Below are 19,022 nucleotides of genomic sequence, written 5' to 3' on the forward strand. Positions count from 1 at the left end.
AATCTACACATCAAAGAGGCATAATGAACCACAAATAGAATAAATACAAAGAATCCATACATAGACACATTGTCATAAAATTGTTAGAAAAAACACGGAAAAACTGTAATGTTAGAAACAGGAGAAAAATGACCCATCACATACAGGGGAGCATCAACATGATTAACAGTTGACTTCCCATCTGAATATTGGAGATGAGAAGACAGTGGGAAGACAAACTCAAAGTGCTGGGGCAAGGGGAAGAATGCCAGCTGAGAATACCATAACCAGCAAACCATCCCTTTAAATAAAGGAAGGAAATGTAAAGATGTTCTAGATAAGCAAAGACTGAGTGGGTTTGTTACTAGAAGACCTATCATTTGTTAGAATCTTCAGGACAATAATAATGGTGGTAAGAGCAGACATTCTCAGCTTGTTCTCAAACTTACGAAGAAAGCATTCAGTATCCTTTCCATTAACCATGATGTTACCTGTGACTTTTTCTTAAATAACCTTTAACAGGATGAAGAAGGTCCTATTCCTAGTTGGAAGTTTTTAATTTGATAAGTACTAGATTTCGTTAAATGCCTTTCTGCCCCTTTTGACATGATCATATGGCTTTTGTCCTTTATTCTATTAATATGTTGTATTACATTCATTTATTTTTGAGAGTTAAACCAACCTCCCAATCACAGGATAAATTCCATTTGGTCATGGTGTATAATTCTCTTTATATGTTGCTGACATCAGTTTGCTAATATTTTGTTAAGAATTTTTGTGTCTACAGTCATGAGGAATATTGGTCTGTAGTTTTCTTGTGATGTCCTTATCTGGCTTTGGTATCAAGATAATGTTTGCCTTATAAGATGAATTTGGAAATATTCTTCTGTTTCCTGAAAGATTTTGTAAAATATTCTCATTATTACTATTATAGTATTTGATAGAATTTAGAAATGAAACCATCTCAGCCTGGGTTTTTCTTTGAGGGAAGATTTTTAATTGCTAATTCCATTTCTTTACATTTTGTAGGTCTGTTCAAATTTTTTATTTATTCTTAAGTCAGTTTGGGTAACTTTTATCTTTCTAGAATGTTGTCAATTTTATCTAAGTTGTCTAATATTTTGCCACAAAAATTTTATAATCCTCCCTTATAATCCCTTTAATTTTTGTATGGTCACAGTGATGTCCCATCTTTCATTCCTGATTTTAGGAATTCATGCTCTCTTTCTCTTCATCAGACTAGATAAAGTTTTCTCAATTTTGTTAATCTCTTTCAAGAAATGAACTTCTGGCTTAATCTATTTTATATTATTTTTCTGTGTTTTTTCTTCTGTGAATTTCTGCTCCAATCATTATTATTTCCTTCTTTCTGCTTGTTTTAGGTTTTGTTTCCTCTTCCTTTTCTAGCTTCTTAAGGTGGAAGCTTATGTTATTGGTTTGAGAGTTTTCTTTTCTCTTGACATAAGTGTTTAAATCTCTAAATTTCCTTTTAAGTACTTCTTTAACTGTATGCCATAAATTTTGGTATGGTTTATCTCCATTTTTGTTCACTTCAAAATACTTGTGACTTATTCTTTGACCTATTGGTTATTTAGAAGTGTACTGTTTATTTCTAAATATTTGTAAGAATTGAAAAATTTCTTTCATTTATTATATCAAATTTAATTCCATTGTGATTGGACAATATACTTTGCATTCTATCAGTTCTTTAAAACTTATTTAGATTTCTTTTAAGCCTACTGTCAATAGGCTTAGGTCAAGTTGCTGATAGTGTTGTTGAAGTCTTTTATATCAAGAGGAACAGATGGAGAAAGGGAGAGAGGAGATGGAGAAAAGACAGACGAACATGTGTAATCATTGTCTCTTAGATCCCTTTAACTGAAACTGACAGTTCCCTTATTTATAAAGACAAGACACCAATAATACAGGATTGATATTTACCTTCTGAATCTTTGTTGTAGAAAACGCCATGCGGATGCAAAGAGTATGGTCGAGAAGCAAAGTTCTTTAAATGGATGACAATCACATCACCCACTTCAGCCCTCAAGATAGGGCCCAGGAATCCAAGCCAGGGAGGTTTTGGGATCTCCATGGAATAGGTCTCATCTGTGTAATGTCTATAGACAGCCTTTTTGTAAAGACTACCTATCCTGTTGGGCCCTCTTTCAAGAAATAAGGTTGCAAGTCTAAAAATAAGAAAGAACATATTTTATAATTAACATTAAAAGAAAAATCCTAATATCTTATCTTAACAGTTCAAAAAGTACTTGCGTGTATGACTTCTTTGGTGTTGGACATAATCCTCTAAACTCTGTAGAGCTGATGAGATTATCTTTAAATTACTTATGAGAAAACTGAGGCTAAGAGAGTAAGTGACAAGCCAAAAGACACAAATAATATTCACAACCAAACTAAACCAAAGAGTCTAAAATCACAGTGTCCATTTGCCCCTTTTTGTTTAATACATTCCCCTTCACTTTTTTTTTTTTTTAACAAACAGTACACATTGACCATGTTCCCAGCACCTTGCTATCTGCTATGGAGGAATACAAAAGAGTCTATGACCTAATAGAAAAACTAGATAATGACATACAACAGTGTATGATTAAGTGCCAGCTGCGTTGATGGAGTCACACCAGGTCTGAGAGTCTCTGTATTCACTAATGGGTTTATATTTGCTTCATTAAGGTTGGAGAAAGCACTATAGATCAAAAAGCCAAGATATATTTTCAAGGCTCCATCCTCATTTCCTCAAGGAGATTATTCAACGTTTGTATATCAGTGACCCAGGTTCAAAGCTCCTAAGCAGTTCCTACCACAAAGCTGCCCGGCAGCCTTTAGTATGAATGGTAGCTTTGCCCACCCTGCAGACTTTTCAGGATGATGGAGCCAGGTATCAGCGTGTCAAGCAGCCAGGCATCCAGTCCACCATGGGGCAGAAGATAGGGGTGTAGGTAGATGGAGGAGAGGGTGCCTGGATCAAACAGGGAACAAGGATCCAGTGGCTCAAGTCAAAGCAGGAGCAGTGTTCTTTGGAACATCTAGCCCAGCTTTCTTCCCTGGCCTCATTTCCTCTTTGCCTACCTCCCATGACCTCATACTTCTGCCAGGCCTCATGATCAGCCTCCTCAAAATGCACTGTATCCTTCCCAGCATTCCAAGACTTGCACACATTCTTTTCCCATGTCTGAATGTTATTCCCTACTGTCTACCTGCCAAGCACCCTTGCAAGTCAGTCTGAACTCTTCCTCCTTTCCCCTTCAGTACACACATAGTGTTCTGTTCATGCACGAATAACACACTTGCCAAAATGTGTTACAGTAAGATATGTACATCTCTGGTTTGTGAGCTAATTGAAGACAAAATCCTTCAAATATCTTTTTATTGTAATGCTTAGTAATGGCCTAGAAGACTTGGTGCTTACTGGCTTTGGAACAAAGAAAAAAATAGTCTTAAATTTGCCCCCAGATCAGTAGGTTAAAGCTAGGATAATTTTGCAAACTACATTTGCAGAAAAGTGTATGTGGCCATACTTGACTTTGAATATTCTTTAGGCCAAGAATGGCAAATGGGTGGGGCGCCTGGGTGGCTTAGTCGGGTAAGTGTCCGACTTTCGCTTAGGTCATGATCTCGCGGTTCGTGGGTTCGAGCCCCGCGTCGGGGTCTGTGCTGACTGCCAGCTCAGAGCCTGGAGCCTGTTTCAGAGTCTGTGACTCCCTCTCTCTCTGACCCTCCCCTGCTCACGCTGTCTCTCTCTCTCTCCTAGAAATAAATAAAACATTTAAAAAAATTAAAAAAAAAAAAACAAAAAGAATGGCAAATGGGTTTTAACTTGTGCACCTAATCTGATTAATTGGTAGTGACTGCTTAGGGGAAAAAGTCAAGGTTGAGTTCAAGCAGGGGGAAGAATGAACCACTCAGAATATGTACGGAGATGTGAGGCTGGAGGCAAACTGGGTTGCTCTTTTTGCTCACACAGACTCCCAGGTAACAGGATACTTTGGGGTCTTTTGGTGTGGCCTTCTCTACAACTGGATGACATAATACTATCACTACTGGCAGAACATACACTGAGTTGTTCTCTCATAGCAGCAATAGTTAGGAAATGAGCTCCTCACATTCATTTCTCAGGTCCCTTTATAGCCAAAATACATAAGACATTATATCTGGTAATGGCTGGGTCCAGGGCAGAGTTTGTGGACACCAGAAAATATCCAGTGAATATCTCAAAAATTCAACCTGTGATCTTATGAGATTTGGGTTGCTAGACCTGCCTTCCAATGACTGTTTCCTTCCTCTTAGGGACCTGTTGACAAAGAGCCACCTTACTTGTTTGTAATTTGTAAACAGGAGCTTATAGCACAAAATTTAAAACAAAAGCATTTAAACAGAACATAGCATGGTTTTCAAGTGAGATTAAATGCAATTTATTGGGGTGTCTGACCTTTGATCTCAATTCAGGTCATGATCCTAGGGTCATGGAATTGAGCCCCATGGGATTCTCTCTCTCTCTCTCTCTCTCTCTCTCTATGTGCCCTTCTCCCCCCACCCTCAAATAAATAAATAAATAAATAATAAATAGCAATTTCTTCATGGTGTCATAACTTCCTTATTCTAACCAGCCGGGACATACAGCTTACTCCAGATCACAAACCATGGTCAAACCTGTCAGCAATAAAGCCCTCCCTTTTTTTAAATAAATTTTTAAAAAATATTTATTTATTTTTGAGAAAGAGAGAGCAGCGGAGGGGCAGAGAAAGAGGAAGTCACAGAATCCAAAGCAGGATCCAGGCTCCAGTCTCCAAGCTGTCAGCATAGAGCCTGATGCAGGGTTTGAACTCACAAAACACGTGTTCATGACCTGAACTGAAGTCAGATGATTAACCAACTGAGCCACCAAGGCACCCCAATACAGCCCCCTTTAAGGAGACTGGCCATAGCCTTGGAGAAAGGGAACTTCCCAGGGTTCTCAGCCAAGCCAAATTAAGGTGTGGAACAGCAAGGCCTCAGCTCTACAGGGCATTGCCACATCACTGCAGAGCTGGAGGCATTGCCGGAGGGATAAAATTAACCGGAAATGACATTGGAAGTGGAGAGAACTGCAACTTCCAGAACTTCTCTGGGCGGCAAGTACTGTAAATGCTCAGAATCAGCTGCTCCAGATGGGGTTTGTGAGGTGGAAGGAGGGACCCCCCCGGGGATGTGTGCATGTGGTATCAGGTGGTCACCAAAATCCCTCTGAGAAGGATTGCTCCAGTGACCTGTAGAGTGGGTTCCTTCTTCTTGTGACCTAGGGGACAGTATGAAGTGCCACCACCAAGCCACCTTCCTCTCTCCTCAGCACGCAGCCTTGCCTCTGAGCAAGTACCTGTTGAAGGAGCCCCAATATTATTTATTTTCACAGAGCACCAGATTAGTAGCTTGGCCAGGCACCCACATGTGTCAACCCTGCCCTGCCCTTGGTGTGGAGTCAGTAGGTGGGAGATTCCTAGGACAAAGGGGAAAGCCATGGGTTTAGGCTCCCGTCAGAGGAGCCAGGGGGCTAGTCTTCCCAGAGGCAGCAAAGTTCTTTCTCCCCAACCTGCCAAGTTCAGCACCTAAATAGTGGAACTAACAAGACAAGAAACTTGACAAAAGGGTTGGAGTATTACCACAATGATTTTGGCAGCAAAAGCCTGGAAAGACCAAAATGTTCTGCAACTGGTGACTGGATAAATAAATTATGGCATATTCAGACCACATGGCCAGACGACAGAATGAGGTCGTTCTACAGGGGGCAATGTGACACAATCACAAAGATATCACATAAGAAAAGCAAACTGCAGATCAGTACATAAAGTGTGATCCCATTTCTGTGTGTGTGTGTTTTTCACAATATACACATTTACACATATGCAAAGAAAACATTTGGAAAGTGGCCACGGAAACCATAAAAGTGTAACCTCTGGGCCATGGGCTGAGGCCACAGGCCAGGAGCGGGAAGAAACGAGTTTACTCACCCTCTTCTGTACTTGAGCATGTTTGACTCTATACGTTTTATTTACTTTCATAATAAAAACAAGCTCACATTTTATTTAGAAGAGAGGGTCCAGGATTTTTGGCAACTGAGGGGCCAAATTTCTCTTCTTGGGTGGCTTCTCCCTCTGAAAACATAGCTATCACCACAAGGTGTGTTGTTTGGGTGAGTTCTCCTCCTAGGGGGGATTGGTACCCTGAGCAGGGAGCACAGTGCCTACAGCTTGAGTTGGAGGGAAGGAAATCACTGCTCAGCCTCTGGCCTGACAAGTCCTCTCTCAGGCAGTGGGACCAAGAACTTGGGCACAGTTCCGTGTGTGCTCACTTGGTCTTCTGTGCATGTGTCTGCCTTGGAGCAAGCGTTCACCCTCTTCTGCCCCGTGAGGCAGAAGCCTATATTGCAAGGGAATGGGAGAAAAAGTCTGGGTGCCTGATACAGGGGCTCTTGTGATAGAAGCCCTTAGGTTTCCCAGCCTCACTTGCAGTTTGAATGGTCATGTGACACAGTTCTAGCCAATGAAATGTAATCATCTGTCATTCAAGGTACTTCTCTGGACTCCTCTGGCACAGACCTCACAGTTGTTTGCTCTTCCCCTTATTCATGCCTGAAATGAAGGTATGAGGAGGAGCTTCTGCCACCATCTTGAGAGAACGGAGAAGAGAGTCACACCCTACAGAAGGTCAAATGGAAAGCCGAAGGAATCTGGGACCCTTAATATTGCCAACCTCTGGCTTTCTCTTGAGTAAACCAAAAAGTACATTTGAGCCAGCGTTTTTCAGGCTCTGTTAACTAGCAGCTGAATATAAGTCCTAATTGAATAGGCTATTCAGAAGGAGAAGGAGGAAGAGGAGGAAGAAGCAGAGGAAGAACTGAGTCATCCGCAGGCTGGCTAATTAGCCCCAGAGTAGGAGAGTTACCTGGCTTTATAGCTGACCCTGGGCCATCCAGTAAGGCAATGACAGAGGAAGGATTAGATATGGAATCACTGGTGTCCTCTCTAGGCTCAGCCTGATGGGTAAAAAACTGTATAAAGAAGTCGTTCATAGGAAAGGCCCTGTCTATCCAACAGGGTCTGCAGGGAAAGACGGACATCTGTATCTCCCTGCTTCTCTACTCTTGGCTCCTAGCATGCACCGGCATGCATGCACACACTCAGGCACACACGCAAATGCGTGCTGAACAAGAGTTCCTCACCACGCACAAGTTGTCTGGCAGAGCCACCCAAATAGGAGACAAGCATATTGGAAGGAGGGCAAGTGCTTGTTGATTGCCTACAGTACCTATTACATATGCTGCATATTTTAGCACTGAGTTATACATATTGACTTGTTTTGCACATTCCTGGACGTGTGTCAGGCTTATCACATAGACAGCCTATAGTCACCCTGAGACAGGATTAGGTTTTTCTAAAGCAGTAGTTCCCAAATGTCCACCCATGTATCGGCTGTATCAGAATTATTTGGGAGACTTGCCCAAAACTTGGGTCCCCAGGCCCACTTCACGGCAACTGAATCATACTTTCTGGTGTCGCATCTTTATTTTTCCTAAGTTCGCCAAACGACTTTTACAGCGGAACTTTCCTGTGCTTATCCATTCTGATTCTTCTTTCCTCCCAGCAGAAGGGGAGAGCAAAAAGCTTTTGCAGATAAGTGGGGCCACGAGATTTTGGGGCCACGAGATTTTGGCAAATAGCTGGGAGAGGAAATGACATGTCATTTCCGGCCACAGCATTTAAATTGCCATTACAATACCCCCTCACTTCCTGTGCTGCAGGAAAAGCCTACAGTGAAGATAATGAAGCCTCAGGATCCATGCAGCCTAGCTTATCAGTTGTCCCAGGAGGACAGTTGTCCTGGGGCCATATGGCCCTGTATGATGCTGAGAGGGTGAGAAATATGCCTCCACAATGTAAAGCTTCTAAGATCTGGGGGCTGTTTCTTACTATAGCACAACCTGTCCTATTTGAACCCATGCAGTGGTGAATGCGCAGACAAGTTGGGATATCACATCTCTGTAGTACTCAGTACAAAACAAAAACCATAGCAGCTGTCTGAAACTAGAAGATAGTGACTATTTGAAACCATAGGAACTATACAAAGTGGAGAAAATAGGGAGAGGTGAAAGTAAGAGAAATCAGTCTTTTTAGTGGCTCTGCAGCAAGTTGCGCCTAAGAACACATTAGACATTTGTAACAGTAGGACAGAAGCTCCATTGCCCATGAGTCTGGCAAGGTGCAACCCTTGCCCAAGAAACAAAACAAGAGGTGGCCTCAAGGGAGGCGTCCACAGAAAGCAGCCTCTGGCATAGCTAGAGAGCACTAGTTAGAATGTCTATGCTAATGGGATTGATATTATTTACAGAGTAGCTGCAGGATGGCCCTACTGTGAGGGACTGAGCAATCACTGCCCCTCAGGCTCATCCCCAACTAACATTCTGATATTTTGGCTCAAATTGAGGAGGTATGTATTTTATGTTGTGAAGAAATACAGTGGGGCCGGAAATTTTCACATTAGCCACCGCCTGAAAGACAAAATGAGGATATAGAACATTGACATTTCCAAGGCCAATGGTAATACGTGAAGGGAGACACCTTCCAAGAGCAGGTGATATTAACCATTGTTACAAGGAACCTGCCTTTGAGAATCATCTCACCAGTGAGTGCAGAGACGGGCTTCCAGGCTAGATTCTGAGGAGTTGGTAGCTCAGAGAGAGTGTGCAACTCATCAGCACCTCTATCCCCCACAACTTGGATCTTTCAGGCAGATTTTCCCCCATCCATTCAACTACTGAGTAATTGTTAAGCCTCTATTGTATATGGGACATTAAACTAGAAACTGGGGCAAAGATGTGTGAATGTCAGTCTCTGCATCCAAGAGATTTGCCATCTGGCTGGGAAAACAAAACATACTCATTGGAGAACAAACAGCAACACCCAGCTTTCTATACTGGCAGCTGTACCATATAGACCCTGCAGGTCTGAGTGTGTGGAGGGGAGACGGGGTGAAGGGAAGCAGCAGCAGGGGGTGTGGTCAGAGCAAACGTGCGAGACCATGATGGTCAGGAGAAGGACGAGCGATGTTGTTGCCTGAGCCTGACAAGGGACATTGAGAAAACAGGACTAGATTGGGGCAAGTGCTACTTGGCAAAAAGGAGGGTGGAGATGGTGATTTATCGTGTTTGCACTTGGGTATAGCCACGCCCTCCCTAATTAGATTAATATATTTTAAGGCATCCAATTGATGCATTCCTTTACACAGTCTCTCACCCCGGTTCCCCTGGCACCACTGAAGTCCTGAGGTCTTCCATTTCCCACTACGTGTCCACAGAAGCCCCACAGAACACACACAGGTGGTTTAAAAACAGATTTATGCAGTAAAGGGAGAAGAGAGTAGACTTGAATTGAAGCTTCCCTACTTGGTGCTGTGAGATCTTGGGGAAAGCAACTTGCCTAAACCCCATTTGCCTTGGCTGAAAACTGGTGACCATGACAGAGCCATCATGAGGCGAAAAGGAGGCGATATGGAGCCCCTTGCACAGGGCCTGGGAGAGGGGGTGCTCAGTTAGTGGGAGCCATGGCAAAGCTCTAATTAGAAAGAGGGAAATGTGACCATTTGCACTCTCTTTTCCACAGAGCTTCTGCTCTCCAGAGATCCCTCAAGATAGGAGAGCTACCATGATGGCTAACATTTCTTGCAAGCAAACCCACAGTGCCAGACACCACATCTGAGCACATTCACAGATCCTATGTCATCTGAGCCTCCTGATTTCTGCTCCCTGGAGTGGGCAGATAATGGCTTCCAAAGATAAGTTCCAGTCCTGATCCCTTTATTCAGAAAAAGAGTCTTTGCAGATGTGATTAAGTTAAGGGTTTTGAGATGAGGAGAAAGATGAGATACACACAGAGAAGGTGATAGAAAAATGTAGGTAGAGGCCAGAGCCATGGCACCACAACCAAGGATTGCCAGCAGCTTCTACTGGAAGCTGGAAAAGCCAATAAATGAATTCTCCTTCAAGCCTCCAGAGGGAGTGTGGCCCTGCCAACATCTTGATTTCAGACTTCTGCCTCTAGAACTAGAAGAGAATAAATTTCTTTTGGTTTAAGCCACCCAGTTTGTGATAATCTGTAACACCAAACACAGGGAACTCATATACCCCCAAAGCTAGTGCTATCATTATCTCCATTTTACTGACAAGGCTATTGAGGCAAAGAGAGATTCAGATACTTACTCTGTTGGTAAAACAAGAATTGTAAGCTTGTCAGTTGATGCCAGAGCATACTTCCCCAGCAAGCCAGGCTGCTGTGGTATCTCTGTTAGACCACTGCTGGGGAAACCCACCCTGGGACTCCTGGTCCCCCTGACCTGGGACAGGACATCTGTCACTTCACTGCTTGGCATGAAAAGCTTTTATGACAATTCCCGGAATGTAGTGAGGGTACAGTGATGGTTAGCTATTACATTGTCTGTGAGTACTCTCAAATCCCACTAACCAGGCCTTGGATCCCCACCATCTGGAAGTGGGAAAAGGCAGAGGGGGACCAAGAGGGTGTGTGTGAAGGATGGGAAGGAAACAGGGAGAACTGGGGTAAGAGACGGTGGCAGGGACTGCCTGCTGCCTTGCAGTATTTATGTTCCCCTGCTTCTTAGTAACATAATCAAAGCCTGCTTTTACTCAGAAAGAAAAACACAAAACTAGAAGCCTGTATTTCTGAGCCCCCTTTGTGGCTTTGGGTATCCAGTGAGATGTACATAGTATTGGTTGTGTGGGGTTTCCATGAGACCCCTTTAAAGGGCTAATGGGATAATGCAGCAGGCATTGTACCCTTTTTACCGTTTCCCTTCCTCCCTTCCTTTCTGGAACATAGACATGAGGGCTGGAGTTCCAGCAGCCATACTGTGACCATGAACTACCTATAGGAGTGAAGTCACATGCTAAGGATTATGGGTCATCCAGATGGCTAACAGACACATGAAAAAATGCTCAACATCACTCATCTTTAGGGAAATACAAATCAAAACCACAATGAGATACCACCCCATACCCATCAGAATGGCTAACATTAACAACTCTGGCAACAACAGATGTTGGTGAGGATGCAGAGAAAGGATCTCTTTTGCACTGCTGGTGGGAATGCAAACTGGTGCAGCCACTCTGGAAAACAGTATGGAGGTTCCTCAAAAAATTAAAAATATAACTACCCTATGACCCAGCAATTGCACTACTAGGTATTTATCCAAAGGATACAGGAGTCTGATTCGAAGGGGCACATGCACCCAATGTTTATAGCAGCACTATCGCCAATAGCCAAAGTATGGAAAGAGCCCAAATGTCCATCAACAGATGAATGAAGAAGATGTGGTATACATACACATTGGAGTATTACTCAGCAATCAAAAAGAATGAAATCTTGCCATCTGCAACAAGGTGGACAGAACTAGAGTGTATTGTGCTAAATGAAATTAGAGAAAGACAAATATCATACGACTTCACTCACATGTGGAATTTAGGATACAAAACAGATGAATATAAGGGAAGGGAAGCAAAAATAATATAAAAACAGGGAGGGGGCAAAACATAAGAGACTCTTAAATACAGAGAACAAACTGGGGGTTGCTGGAGGGTTGGGGGGGGATGGGCTAACACTTGTTGGGATGAGCACTGGGTGTTATGTGTAGGGGATGAATCACTGGAATCTAGTCCTGAAATCATTATTGCACAATATGCTAAGTAATATATATATATATAATTATTATATATATATATATAAATATATAAAGAGAGAGAGAGAGAGAAGTCCCCTGAAATACTATCACACCACCTGTCTCACCAACCTTAGACTGCCCACCTCCGGGTTTCTTTTATAACAGAATACAAAAACCTTATTTGTTTAAACCATTCTATTCTGGTCTCTACTGGTAACCAAATCTGTCACCATCTGATATAGGGAATAACAGCAGCCCCAAGATATTCATGTGGCATCACACTCAACACATGATTTTTTTGCTGATACAATGGAGGTTGAGATTTGAAAGTCACCATCTAAGATCAAGCCCAAATAAGAAGATACCCTTCCCTGTATTTCAAAGACTATAGAAGACTCTCTCTTCCCCCACCTGCTTCCCTTCAGTTGGCTCTTCATTTAGATAAATACATAGGTCTCTCCCTTATGTCTATCCTAGGGCCTTCATCAAGGGGGTACCGAAAATCCTTTGTCATAAACTTGGCTGACACAATGATATGGTTAGGTAAATTCCTTAACAGACCCTACAAACTTGGGATTTGACCAGTGGTCAGCCTCACCCATGTCCGTGGGTTCTGCCTGTGAGTTACCACACGTAAAAACCCCCATTTTCCTAGGAAGAAAAATCCTGCATGTGTGCTGGTTGCCTAATGAGGTCTTTGGTGAGAATTGCAGCTTTAAATAAGGTGACCCCACTCTGGTTCCATTAAAGACCAGGCTTTACCACCGAAGCACAGGTACACCTTAATTAAGCGCTTTATGAGCCTGAACAGGACAGGCACGAATGGATCAAATGCTGACACCATCCCCAGGCAAATCAAAGGATCCCGGTGTCCCCATTAGGCCCAAAGGAGAATGGGTGAAATATATTCATCTGGATAAAATATTTCTAAATAGAATATAACTCCTAAATTTTGTGCTTTCTAGGAAATGATAGTGAGTACAGTCTCTGTTATATTTCTGAACTCTGATTAAGCAGAGATACCAAGAAGGAAAGTATTAAATTGGACCTTCTGACTGCTATGGGATCTTGGGGGAAAAATGATGTCAACGTACTTCCTATTTTATCCTTATGAATCAGGATTTATTAGGCTCTTGGCACTGCCCAATTTTGGTTTCCAAGCTTTTTTAAATCACTGAAACTTTGGCACTCGCCATTCCGTCCCCCTAATTTTCTCCATCCTCATAATCAAAGATTAAGCAATGAAATAACTAAATTGACAAAGTGAATAGTTTTTACTGTAATGATTCCAAAGGAATAGGCTTGTGCTCAGTCCTCCATAAATCATTGTCACCAACAAAGCTTTGTGTGGGTAAGGGGCAGTATCAGATGCACTCTGGGCCTCCTTCGCTACCATCACGGTGCTTATCTGTCAGCTGCAGAGGTGACCAGTGCACATCAAACACCCACAAAGCAGTGCGGGGTGAGGAAAATGCTGTGTCCCGGGCTTAAGAAAGACACTAAGCTCCATGAACCATGAGGAAGGAGACAGATCAGAATAAGCTGGGGTTGCAGAGAAAAGCTTTAGTTCTTAAGGAACAGGGGGGAAGTGGATAGAGAAATAAAAATACAGAATACTTCGAAATTTGTCACACATCCCCACTCTCAGACCTTCTCCAACTCTGATTCTTAGATGGAACATTTGCAAATCTTCTCTCTTTCACCATTGTGAAAATCTATCTAAAACCAGTGAATCAAATAAAATGTTTTTCATTCAGTTTCAAAAATTATTTTTGATTCCTTGGAATTATGCTTCTCAAGTGACTTTAGGGATTATAGTTCAACTACTTTGTTATACAAATTAGGGAAACTGAGAGATGATGTGAGATGTTCAAGGTTTCACAGCAAGTTGGGGGCAGAGCAAGGACTAGAAGTGAGGTCTCCTGATTCCTATGTCAGGCTCTTCCCCCTTATAGTGGGATACTAGATCCCTGGCTCTCTCAGACCCCTAAATATCAGGCATTTGTCTGGATCTAAATATCTTCAACAGCAGACTGACTGCCCCCAGAAGTGCAGGAGGTTGAGTGAGAGGCATGGTCACATTATCCAAGATGACTCCTTGTTTCTGGGGAAATGGCACAAAGTAGAAAACACGTACTGAACTCTCTATGTCCCACAACTGTGGCATCTTCCCATGTGACACCTGTGGCAGCTGTGACACATGTGAATCATAACATGTGTCCTGTGTTCCTCAAGCAAGAGTCAGCACCCCACTCCAAGTGTGCCCTCTCAGGGCCTTGCCCTGGGCCACCTGCCACACCGGCAGCCTGCCGGACATGATTGCTAATAAAAGCCACTATGCACTGCGTAACCCAGGCTCCCCTTTAGGAATCAGGAAGCAGCCCTGCACAAACGCCATCCCTGTACCCATGAAAAGGAAACGTTTGGGGACTTCAGCATTGCAAACATGACATCCATAAAGCCAGCTGTGCCGGAAGGGCAAGAGTCCTCTCCTGTGGGGACACAGCATTTGTTAAACCACCCCACTCTAAACTGATACCAAACCATGACTTAGTCGTGCCTATTTTTTTCTTTTTCACCATAATTATTTTCATACACTTTATCGTATGTTCCTCAAAGCACCATGTTCTGGCTGAAATGATCAACAGAGAGGCCCTAATGTCTTCCCACACTCAGCTTTAGTGGAAACACCAGTGTAGAATTTGGGTCATTTAAAGTACTTTGGGATTTTGAATGAACCCAGGTAACCAGTTTGGCCACCGACACCAGTGATCATTTTCAATGTCTCTCTGGGAAGAGTGACCCATGAGACTAAACCTACCTTTGGCAAGAACTGGGACTCTCTAGAAAGTTCCTTTCATTGGAATCTCTGTCTGCCGTCAAAGCTGAGTTTAACTCAGTGGAATTACCTTTACCAAGAAGCAGGTTGCATGGTAAAAAAAATGTGGGCTCTGGAGCAATGTGAGTTTGGTGCTGCCTTTACTCTGTAAACTCCAACAATACTTAACCTCAGAACCTCAGTTCTGGGGAATAATCTACAAGCAATAATGAACTGAAAGTCTTTGGTGAAATTCCTGGGTTAGAACAAATACTCACAAACATTTCTACTGACATTTTAGGAGAAATATAGACTTCTAAGTTTTTTACTCAACCATGTGGAAAGGCAATCCAGTATTTCATTGTGCTTAAAGACTATACTCACTACGCTCAGTGTGCACATCTTGAACAGTCTCACGTTCAATAGCTGCTCACTATGATGATTTTCTATTGAGCCCTTTTTGAGGACAGCAGAGCTCTATTTTGGGAAAGGTCACTGGCAGTTCAGGTAACCTCTCACTCCCATATCCATTAGTCACAGTAAAGACTACCACAACCAATGGTCAACAGATATAAGATTAAAGGAAGTCAAGAGCTGTCTTTGGAAACAGCCCCCTGGACATTAAGTTTCCTGGTACAAGGCTTTAGGAAGAGTCTTTCTCGGCAGCCTGGCTGGCACAAATTTTATCCTTCTCTAACCAAACATGACTGTACCACCGTTGTATTGTTAGAAAACCCGGAAGATGTGTGTCTAAGCCAACTGGCTCTTTGGTCTTTCCCCAGGACAAGGGGGCCTGGCTCTTAACTTGTTGGGAGACCCAGGGAATTCCTGAATGTTAGCAACTAACTTCATCTTTAGAAAGTAGAACTTGGTAAAAAAATTTTTTTAATTTTTTTTATTTGTTTCTGAAAGAGAGAGAGAGAGAGACAGCGTGAGCAGTGGAGGGCCAGTGAGAGAGGGAGACACAGAATCTGGAACAGTCTCCAGGCTCTTAGCTAGCTGTCAGCACAGAGCCCAACGCAGGGCTCGAAGACACGAACCGTGAGATCATGACCTGAGCCGAAGTGGGACGCTTAACCGACTGAGCCACCCAGGCGCCCGTAGAAAGTAGAACTTGGATGTTGAATGAACTGGGCTCTGCTTATCAGAAAGAAGCCAGTATATCTGACCATTCAACAGTGGTTGCCAGAACATCTCATCTTAGTTGCCACTAAGTTGAACGTACGAATTGCAGCTTCTAAAGCCAGGAGATAACTTCAGAGGGAGATCCAAGGAACAAATAAGAAATATAAGACACTGGACCCTGAGAGAAAAAGGAAGAGCAAGGGCTACTTTCTGCAAAAAATAAAAAATCAGGGACATACAATGCTCTGATACCATCTTACCCAGCTATGTCACAGGTCTAGAATATTTCTCTGAGACTGAATGAGTTCGCTGTCACAAATCTTTCAACGAGTGAAAAAGCCATTTCTAAAAGCCTCGAGGGAACTCTTAAAATACCAGCCAAATTTATTGTAACTGCCCCGCTTTTAAATGTTGCAAAAGAAAAACAAAACATAACTACCTATTGCATACTTTACTTATCTCCAATCTTCATTCCAAAAATAAAAACTTAGAAAACACTGTGTTTTAATGGTAGAGAATTCATAAAAGTTCTAAAATGCTCATCCCAAGGGTTTCCTTTATTTTTTTAACATACTGAGTCCAGAACCCCCTGGAAGTCCCTAGTAGTGCCCAGTAAAAATTGTCCTTTTATGGAGTGAGCCATTATCAAAAACACCTGGTTGTGTAGACAGTACTTCACAGACAAGGCTGTGAATAGACAGCTCAACAAATAGGTAGGGCTAAGGATGTTTCGTCTACATTGCATACCCACCCTTGTGAGTGCTCTTCAAACCAACACAAAACCCCTTCACTTGGTTTAGATCAACTCCTCCCCACCATAATCAACCAAGGACTATAACCTTCTCCATGCAGAGTCAAGAAAAAAGCCAAACCTAGGAGTCTATGGCAACCCCAACTTTACTCACTTGTCTTCTGAAAAACTTTCCCCAGTAATAACGTTCTTCCCTTGGGGCACATAGTTCCAGTATTCTTCCACAATCCCAATGTGGTATGTTCTGGTAACTGCACCAACCAGCCCAGACAGACCCAGGAACGTGAAGAGAAAGACGCAGTCAGCCTGCTGCTTCCGAGGCATTTGTGGATGTAACCCAGGCAAGCGGCCTGCGCAGGAGGCAGCCTTGCCTGTCCCTCCCCCTCACTTGAAGCTAATTATAAATAAGGAATGAATAGGGCCCAGCTCCTCCCCCTTTGGTAGCTTGGGGTTGGGACAGAGGCTGACAACTTGTGTAAGCAGAGCAAATGATGGGGGGAGGTCGATGATGACAAAACTTTTGCCTGCCATCCAAGAAATGTGTAACTGGCTTATTTATTTACTACCCAAGCCAAACAGGCCTGTTTCTGTACATTTTGGTGCTCAGCTGTGACATTAGTCATTCATCTTTGTCAAGAATGACAGTGCAACAAGTTGGCCTAATGGGTTTCCTCCCTTCTTCTTCATTTTTTCTCCACACCTATTATGGGAACATATTAAAATCTGAAAACTGGGCTGGCCTGAGTGGAGCATCAGGAAAGTTCCTGAACCCTACAGAAAGCTTCATCTCTACTGGGAGGGCAGAGGGAGTGATGTAATCACCCTCCGCCATCTCCAACTTGTTTTATGAGGCTACATGAAACAATCAACTCACATAATAAAGTTTATAACAACATTGTAAAACCTCACTAATTCTCCATTTGGTCATGAGCCATCTCCCCCAAATTCTCTCAAGTCTTACCAGCAAGAACGAGGAGCTCAGTCACTCAGTTCAGCCAGAATTTTAGAGATAATCACCCTCACTGAGCTGCCTATGTAAATGAATGAAAATGATGCAGCAGGAGTACCCTTCAGGCACATGAAGATCATCAGGAGCAGGTCTTTGAGTCAAAAAGGCAAAGGGAGTCCTCATTCTTCTGCATGCTCTATTCTGTGACCTAGAATCTTCACAGAGACCTCATCCAACCTGGAGGAGATCCAGTCTGATTGCCGTTGGGAGTTGTTCTGGAGGCAGCAGCCATGGAATAAGAAGACAGCCTTTTGGTTTGGCTTTAAGGTTGACAGACCTGTGTTTGAATCCAGTCCTACCACTTAGTGGCATTGAAGAATCACTCGTCCTCTCTAAGCCTGGATCTGTAAAACAGGGATAGAGGGACTGTTGAGAAGATTTAAAGGATGACATAGCAGCAAAATCTAGATGATCTTGAGTTGATGATAAGCTTTTCAATACAACACCAGAGGCACAGTGCATGAAAGGAATAATTGCTAAGCTGGACTCAAAAAGTAAAAATTCCTGCTCTGTTAAAGAGGCTGTCTAGTGAATGAGAACAGAAACTAGACTGGGAAGTATTTTTGCAAAAGACATCTGATAAAGGATGGTTATCCAACATATACAAAGAACTTTTAAAACTCAACACCAAGAAAACAAACAACCTGATTAAAAAATGGGTAAAAGATCTCAAGAGACACCCCATCAGAGAAAATATACAGAGGAAAAATAAGCATATGAAAAGATGATCCACATCATATGTCATCAGGGAAATGAATGAATACAGCACACATTAAACATCTTACAAGTTTATTTGTCAATTATACCTCATAAAACTAAAAAAAAAAAAAAAAACCACTCTTACCATAGAATACAGCAATTATGCTCTTAGATATTTACCCAAAAGACTTAAAGACATACGTCCAGACAAAAATCTTCACATGAATGTTTATAGCAGCCTTATTCATAATTGTCCAACCTTGGAAGCACCCACGATGTCTTTCAGTAGGTTAGTGAGTAAATAAACTATGGTGCGTCCAAACACTATAATATTATGCAGCATTAAAAGGAAACAAGCTGGCAATCAATGAAAAGATATGGAGGAAACTTAAATGCACATTCCTAAGTGAAAGAAGCCAGTCTGAAAAATCTACATTTTGTATGATTCCAGCAGGATGAATTTCTGGAAAAGGCAAAGCTGTGGGGATAGTAAAAAGATCAGGAGTTACCAAGGGTTGTCAGGGGTTAGTGAGGAGGTAGGCATGAATAGGCAGAGTACAGAGGATTTTTAGAGCAGTAAAAATATCTCATATTATAATGATGGATACATGTCATTATACATTTGTCCAAACCCATAGGAAGCACAACACCCAGCATGAACCCTAATGTAAACTATGGACTTTGGGTGATGATGTCTCGATGTGGTTCATCAGTTATAACAAGTGTACCTCGATGGTAGGGGAAGTGGATGATAGATGAAGCTAAGCATGTGTGGGAAAGCTCTGTACCTTCTGCTAAACATTTCCGTGACCCTACAACCACTCTAAAAAATAAAATCTATGTTAAAAAAAAAGATTTAAAAAGATGTCTGCAAAGAGAAGGACAAATATCATATGTTTGCACGTATAGGAGGATTAGGAGGA

At 42.5% G+C, this 19,022-nt stretch overlaps 1 protein-coding gene across 1 annotated transcript in view; it reads right to left on the reverse strand.

Annotated features, from left to right (window-relative positions):
• The window catches only part of HEPHL1 (hephaestin like 1), an 84,583-nt gene extending 67,868 nt beyond the window's left edge, over positions 1-16,715 (reverse strand). The window contains exons 1-2 of the mRNA XM_039255008.1: positions 16,546-16,715; positions 1,921-2,165 (exon numbers count right to left, since the gene is read on the reverse strand). Coding sequence (XP_039110939.1) covers positions 1,921-2,165; positions 16,546-16,715 — 415 coding nt within the window. The remainder of the gene's footprint in view (positions 1-1,920; positions 2,166-16,545) is intronic.
• Positions 16,716-19,022: the final 2,307 nt, after the last annotated feature.

Source organism: Hyaena hyaena, unplaced genomic scaffold, assembly GCF_003009895.1.
Source record: "Hyaena hyaena isolate Hyena2069 unplaced genomic scaffold, ASM300989v1 scaffold_506, whole genome shotgun sequence".
NCBI classification, from domain to species: Eukaryota; Metazoa; Chordata; class Mammalia; order Carnivora; family Hyaenidae; genus Hyaena; species Hyaena hyaena.